The sequence below is a fragment of the Pyxicephalus adspersus genome, chromosome 3 (assembly GCF_032062135.1).
Source record: "Pyxicephalus adspersus chromosome 3, UCB_Pads_2.0, whole genome shotgun sequence".
Taxonomy (NCBI): domain Eukaryota; kingdom Metazoa; phylum Chordata; class Amphibia; order Anura; family Pyxicephalidae; genus Pyxicephalus; species Pyxicephalus adspersus.
This window is the reverse complement of record NC_092860.1, coordinates 102,679,592-102,687,285: the sequence shown is the minus strand read 5'-3', so window position 1 is coordinate 102,687,285 and position 7,694 is coordinate 102,679,592. Positions and strand designations below refer to the sequence as shown.

Here is a 7,694-nt window from a genome sequence, read left to right as displayed (position 1 = left end):
ATATAGGCAAAATATTTATATATTATTTACGATGGCTCTTTTCAAACAGTCAGGTCTAATTTCTTAAAGTATTCTCTGATTCAATCTTACAGAACAGGAAACTAGCAATAATTTTCTCCTATGTCAATATGTTGATGTTGCTTTTGTTATCCCTGTTAGAAGCTTCTCAGTGCTGCTGCTGTCCCAAAGCACAGTGAGGCAGAAACCACTATATTGCACAGAAAATACTTTTTTTTACATTTTTCACACAGTTCCCCAGAAGGTCTTTTTATTTACCATAGTTTATAGTGAGAACATTATATAGCAGAACACTATATAGCAGAACATACTACGGAGTCTACAAGTATACTCCTCCATTGAATTTTTCAGTGGAAAATGTATATCAATATATACCACAGATTCAGCATTTGTGATTCTAAGATCCTCAAATTCCTTCCTTGGAACAAATTTAAACATCAGTTACAAGTTTGATAATCAAACAAAAAAAATTTTTTTGACAGGTATTTAATGTATTCACTTCTCCGCAAACACTGAGTATAGTAAAGTTCCTCCTTTGATGAACAGTTGATGAAATAGGATTCTGTAACAGTCCTATGTAGTTAAAGTCATAATGCAGCCCTCAAAAACAGTATACATTGCATCGCAAACATTAAATTATACACTAATTAAATATAAAACCCTCACTACTTCCCACCACTACTACCCTACTACTCTACCACTACCTCCTAGATTGTAAGCTCTTCAGGACGGGGTCCTCTCCTTCTCCTGTGTCACTGTCTGTTTAAGTCTGTAATTTGCAACCCCTATTTAATGTACAGCGCTGTGTAATATGTTGGTAATGTATGTAATAATAAGTACAACAAAATATTCCATATAATAAACTAATATTAATATTATGATCATATATTTGTATAGCACCAGCATATTACAATAAACCTGTCTACAGCAGAGTGCATACAAGGGCCACATTCACTGAGCATTTTCATGGTGGGGCAGGAGCAACAATGGTTTTCTTATAAGTATTTCTTCTTTTTTTTGTCCGCATTTTGCCATTTGGTATTTTGTAGATAAAAGAAGTTCCAGAAGGTGGCACCAAACTATCACATCTAAACCATAAAATCCTGCTCATGCTTCCAACATAACTCTTCACTACACAGCCTGTTTTGCTAACAATACAATTTATTTTCTTTTTTCTCCTAGGTAGAAACATATGATTATAAATAGAGCAGGAAAAACTCACTCTTCTTTTCACAAAATGCACAGAATTTTTCACATTGGCATCTATTACTCTAAGAATATGCAAACAATTGTACCCACAAAGGTCATATGAACACACAGTGGGGCCAAACAAATATCATGTATTTTTTTAGGATTTTGAGGTCAAAGCACCCTGGAATAAACCCATCTGAATACAGGAAATACATGCAATGTCTCCAATCTCTATGGCAGAAATTTAATTCAGGACCACCAACCTTCATGGACAATGGATTAGCCACCAAGAAACAGTACTCAACTGGTCATTTTATAGAGGGGTAATGTGCAATCATGACCATAATAGAAGTTTAAAGCTGCTCACTGGGGCTAAAAAAAAGTTTTTTGGGTTAATTATGGTACAGTGATTGATCACTGATCATCAACAGAAAAAAAGACAAACTAAGAAATAGCCTTCTGCTATCATGCTTTTTTTTTTAAATATACTGTGTTTTACACAGTTTTTACCTTCACTTAGAAAAAATGTGAAAAAATGGCACACAACAGGATGAAATACAGGAGGACCATACTGCAGAAGAAGTGATTTGGTGTACAGGTAAACACCCGGCAGGTATACCAAAAAAAAAAAAATGAATCCAGGAAGGACAATGAGCTCCAAGTCTATAAGATCAGAGGGGGCAGCCATGATTGCTCACTCTCTATATATATATGTTGTCAGTTATTTCGCTCTTTTGCTCTTTTCATTTTCCTGACGACAAGCTTATATAGATTAAAAACTGCCTTTTATACAAGGGCATTAATGGGCTAAAACCAGAGAATCAAGTTTTGTCTTTAGGTTTCTGTGTAAATGAAACTTCACTTGCTGACTGTGAGTTTCAAATACTGAAATATATATTGCTCATGTGTATGTGCCTGAATGTCATTCAATAGGAGGAAGTTGGGCTGCTTCACCACAGGCATATTAAAAGATAAAATGTGAGGGGTTAGAGATGGAAACCCATTCAAACCTCAGACTCATAATATTAGGGCCAGATATTTTCTGTCTTAAGTCATGGATAGAGTTGGAAAACGTTGGAACCCTTGCCAAGATTTTATTGTATGTATATGATGACAGATTACTCTGTTGACATGTGTTACTGGATCAGGAGGTGAGGGAAGTCTCCCAATGGGAAAACCTAGAAGTGATAACTATTAAAGGAGGGATTTTATCTGACATGGGGGAAATTCCTTCCCACATCCTGCTGTGTCTTGGAAACAGAGAATGAGAAGTTATACCCTCAGCAGACTCAAACATAGCAATAAAACATGGGTTCATTCCATTAAAATAAACTGGGTATAATGGTAACAATTTTAAAATATGTTTTGCAAATATTATCAGGCACATAAAGCAAAGTTAAGTGACCCTAACAGTCAAACAAACCATAAATTTCTACAATATGAATTAATGAAGGGAAATCTGCTAAATTATTCCTATAGGCAAAATCATTTTCATTCCATTCTCTGACATTGTGGAATAAACTGCTATATCTGTTTCAGTGTTTTTCTTCTTCCACCAATATTTATGTATTTAGAGCAAAGCCAAACTAAAAAAAAGTCTCCCTATGTGAGTTGGGCATGTGTAAGCTTTTACAAGCCAAATATAGTTTTTTTTACATTCAAAGCAAAATGAAAGGTCAGACAAACCCTGATTCTACAGACCCCATACTTGTGTCAGTTATGCTACTAACTGGGATATTAATGTGCCAATTGGCAGACTTTAACATGTACAGCTAGTGCAGGTATATAGGGGCTTCTTGTATCCTAAGGTCAGTTAGAGGTAGAGATGACCTCTGCCTGTGAAGTGTCCTATTATCTCAATGACCAGATGATGTCAAAGCTACTTTTAGTGAATGCAAGTACTCTTTTGTGGTTTCAAGCCTGTGGGCAGTACCTGATTTTACTCCTTATTTCTGACACAAAGGGTTCAAGAATCATTATATCCAGAGGAGCTCCTGTTTTCGGAACTAATGACCACCGGTAAATAAAGACCCTTTTCCTACTGACACCAATGAATAAGAACCATTCTCCCAAAAACACACCAATATAAAACAGCCTCCATTGACTTGGGAGACTTTGCATACTATAAAGTAAATAGGGCTCTCCTGTACCAGAACACCAATAAGAAGACATTTACCCTCACCACCAATATAACAAGTAAATTAAAGTGTCATTAAAATTAAAAAAAAATCATATGTGTTTCATGTCTTAATGATGCTTTTCTACCTTCCACTGTTCTAAGCAATATGTGTAGTAGTAATCTCATAAACACCTAATATTTTTTACAAACAGGTGCCAAAACCTTGTTGCCTATGGCTGCAAATCATGCTCCGTCTGCAATGTCTTTACTCAAAGCCATCTGATTGTGCTGTAGATATATATAAATATTACTCACATATAACTACATATATTTTTAAATATTACTCACATATAACTGTGTGCTTTAATACTGATCTCTAGTATATCAGGGAAATTTACTCTAACCACCACCTCTAACCCATGTAACAAGGGAATATACGATGACCACTAATGTAATATGCTAACAAATGATCTCCAGGTGGCTGTAGATGGCACATGTTCCCAGGTCATTTAATGCATTGTGTACATATTGATCTATTATACTAGAATATTAAAATTATCCAAGTTCTTTTGTAGTTGGGTCAGTAGAAAAGATTTATTTTTAATAGTAAACAGTAGCAAACAAAAACAAACAAACACAGTTTTAATGCAACTAGTGGAAGCACCTTAATTAGGCTGTTCTTACAATAAACATTCCGACAAGAAGAAAGCCGAGTGAGCTGAGGGACTGACCACATCACCATGATGTGAAATATAAGGCCTAACAAAAATAAAAAAATATATATTTTACAGTATACACACACACATGTATTATGTACACAACATAGGTGCAAGTAGGAGCTTGAAAGGTATTAAAGATGATATGTGTGAGATGGACGTTCTTTTCATAATATAAAGGGCTTACAGTTATGTATAATTAAAACAAAACTCAGGTTAAAAAGAAAAAGACAATAAATTTAGCCCAGTAAAGAGTAAAATATAAAAGCAGTTTTATTCCACCTTCATTCCAAAGCTGTCCTATGCAATACTTTTCCACCACTAGATGTCTCCAGTCTTCTGGGTATAATAATGGTCAACATCATTTAACTAACTTCCTCTGATCACAGACTGTCATGGACCCACCCACCTCACCTAGCCTGTGATAGTAAAGGAGACGCAGCATTATAATGAGCCCTGGTTAGGCCCAGGTGTAGGGCTGAGACTCTGTCACCGAAAACCTAGAAAATGGAACAGGTGGACCAGGGACATTAGGACTGGGTAAGGAAAGCTTGGATGATGCTGTATGTCCTTCAGCCAGGAAATGAGTCAGACTCTCTCTGTTGTAGCTTTTAATGCACACAGTGGGAAGCTTACAGTGTACAGGGAAATCGGAGTAAGCAGTTTCTGTAAAGGAGAAGAGGCTGTACGATGCAAGGTTGAAGGTTGAAGTTCAACTTCAACTCTTGTCTTGTAAAACCAACAGGAAGTGAGAGATCATCTCTTCAATGTTTACAGCCACTACTAGAACAAGTCTTACTATTGGTGACATCTCAAATGAGAATTTCTAACTTTCCCTTTATTAGCCTATATCCGTCATCATGTCAATAGTACAGAGGGTGTATCTCCTTAATGAGGATACATACTAAATAACAATCTGAACACCTGTTCTAACCCTTCAGCATTCTCTCCAAAAATGAAAAAAAAAGTTTTGGGCTATATATACAGCCCAACCAAACTTCAGTAAAACATTTATTTTTAGCTTTAATAATTTTGGGAAAGGTAAAAGACATTTTATAATGTTTTATAGAAAACTCCAGAAGATAGTGGTGCTCACGGGTTCCTCCGCCCTGAGAAGAGGAAAAATTAGGGATAGTGCAGGACCGAATTGAATTGCGGAGGAATAAAGGCAAAATGAAAGTATTTTTTTAAAAGCTACCCAAACCTTCCCCTTTTAATTCAGCTCTCCCTATCCTCTATCAGAAGATCCAACTCAATGATTCTATGGCTGATGTCTGTATCTTCCATTGTAGGAAAGGGGGGAATGTGTTTCATCAAACTACCACCTCTGATTGGTTGCTGTGAGGCTACTAACCAGGTAGGTGTTCACACCTCTGTGATTTATTGAGTGCTTGTCAATGTTTGTGTACAGCTTTTCCATTGTGTTTCATTTGCCATAAGAGTACTTTTGGAGCATTCAAAAGGCTCAATTAACAAAACAAAACATTCTCTCCAACTTTCCCTTGTGGAAATCAATTACTGCCATTGAAACGCATGGACCTGGAAGTTTCAAAGGAATGTTTGAGGAAATGTGAGACTGCCAGTTTATTAAACCAAGCCAAAGATGTTGCAGGACTGCATGGAAAGGTAAAGCTAGGTGCGGACTTTCAGAAAGAACAGACATTCCTGTAAGGCTGCTCAGCTTCCTGCACCAAGGAACTGGTTGTGAAAGAACTGGCGTCTGCACTGTGCAGTACTGAACCACCTACAGTATCCCCTTCCTTATGTATTCCATTGGCTGCTATGGTAGCGTGTTAGCCCGAGCAAGAGGCTCAGGGATGTAAGAAAGTGGCAACCTCATCGCCAGACCGAGGATAAGTATTTGATAGATTTTGAGCATCTCTAGGAATGTTTATATAGATAAATTGGGGAAGGGTTATACCAGGGCTTTAACCAGGGTTTAGTGAGGTTGTTAGGAGTTCCTATTGCAATGAGTAGTTTGTGCCTCTCAGGTCAGCTTAATAGACACCAATGATCTTTTTGGCTATCTGTATGGGTGACGTTCTTCTCACTGACCAGCGTTATAAGAGGCATCCTTTCTACTGACCACCATGCTAATATACTGTGATCTGTGGATATAATAATTATAGAAAGGGTTATAACTGAAAGTTATTTCAAGGATCCCCCCCCCATAGTAAAAAGGTTCAAAAAAATTGCTTAGACCTAATATCATTGTTATAATGGGCGGCACTTTGGCCTTTCCAGCGGCCTTTTCCCCCAAAATTGACCTTAGACTTTAATAATGACATATGGCTGAGGTAGTGACATTAGATTGCCCCTTTGAGGAACAGCTAGTGACATGACTATGGACTTTGTACAACGCTGTGTAATATGATGGTGCTATACAATAATAATAAATGTTGCTGTTTCCCTATTGGGGAGACTCTTCTCCCTCTGTCCCCAGGACCATTATGAGTACAGTGAGGAGAGTTCTAGCTGTATGCCCAGGGTAAGAAGTGCAATGAGTTTTAGGATATTTCCTCCCATTTCTTGTACCAGGAAATGAAGTTTTAGGGGTATGTACCGATTTTCTGTAGGTATACAATTATGTGGCATGCCAAACACTTAATTTTTTAATTGCAGAGTATCTATATAGTGCCAACATATTATGCAGCGCTGTACAAACTCCATAGTCATGTGACTAGCTGTCCCTCAAAGGGGCTCACAATTTAATGTCAGGTATTTCTGTGGCTGTCCTCTGTAATAGAACAAGCTGGCAGTGAGCAGGGCTTAGGCCCAGTGACGTGGGTGAAGCCAATGTACACATATTGGTATTCCCGAGCAGTGTGGCCCCCACAGAGGAGGCTGCCCCCTTCATGGCACAGGCCCCGCCCACACAGGAGCCCAGCCACACTCTGACTGAACCCAAACACAAACTGCGGAGCCGCCTGACCCCCAGCAGCACCTGGAGCCGCCACATCCGAGAATAGCTGAAGGTACAGGGGGAGGCGGGGGCACCATTCCAGGCGCAGCCAATCAGAGGCGAGTCTCCGGCGGTGACATATGCAGCAGGCAGAGTTGCTGGAGAGACACAGCTAGGAAAATAAAGATGGCAATGTCTCTCATTCAAGCGTGCCGCAGCCTGGCTCTGTCCACCTGGCTGCTCTCCTACTGCTTCGTACATCTGCTCTGCATGGACTTCACCGTGGCCGAGAAGGAGGAGTGGTACACGGCCTTCGTCAACATCACCTACCACGACCCGGCCAGCGGCACCAACCGGACGGAGAAGAGCGAGTGCGGGCGGTACGGCGAGCATTCCCTCAAGCAGGATGCCTGGGGCTTGGCGGTCATGCCCCCCCCTCAGGACAGGCTGGCCTGCGACCCGGCTACCAAGTTCCCGGTGCCAGCCTATGCCAGCAGATGGGTGGCCCTCATCCCCATAGGGAACTGCACGTGTAAGGAGAAGATCCGGCACGCATTGCTGCACAACGCCTCGGCAGTGCTCATCTACAATGTGGGCTTCGGCAATGACACCAGCACCATGTCTCACCCAGGTCAGTCAGCTGTGTGATCGGTCCCTGTGTGTGTGATGGGTCCCTGTGTGTGTGTGATGGGTCCCTGTGTGTGTGATGGGTCCCTGTGTGTGTGTGATGGGTCCCTGTGTGTGTGTG

General features: G+C 39.9%; 1 protein-coding gene across 1 annotated transcript in view; it reads left to right on the top strand.

The window, feature by feature from the left end:
* Nucleotides 1-6,936: 6,936 nt before the first annotated feature.
* The window catches only part of RNF150 (ring finger protein 150), a 72,847-nt gene continuing 72,089 nt past the window's right edge, over nt 6,937-7,694 (top strand). The window contains exon 1 of the mRNA XM_072405858.1: nt 6,937-7,577. Coding sequence (XP_072261959.1) covers nt 7,133-7,577 — 445 coding nt within the window. The 5' untranslated portion in view covers nt 6,937-7,132. The remainder of the gene's footprint in view (nt 7,578-7,694) is intronic.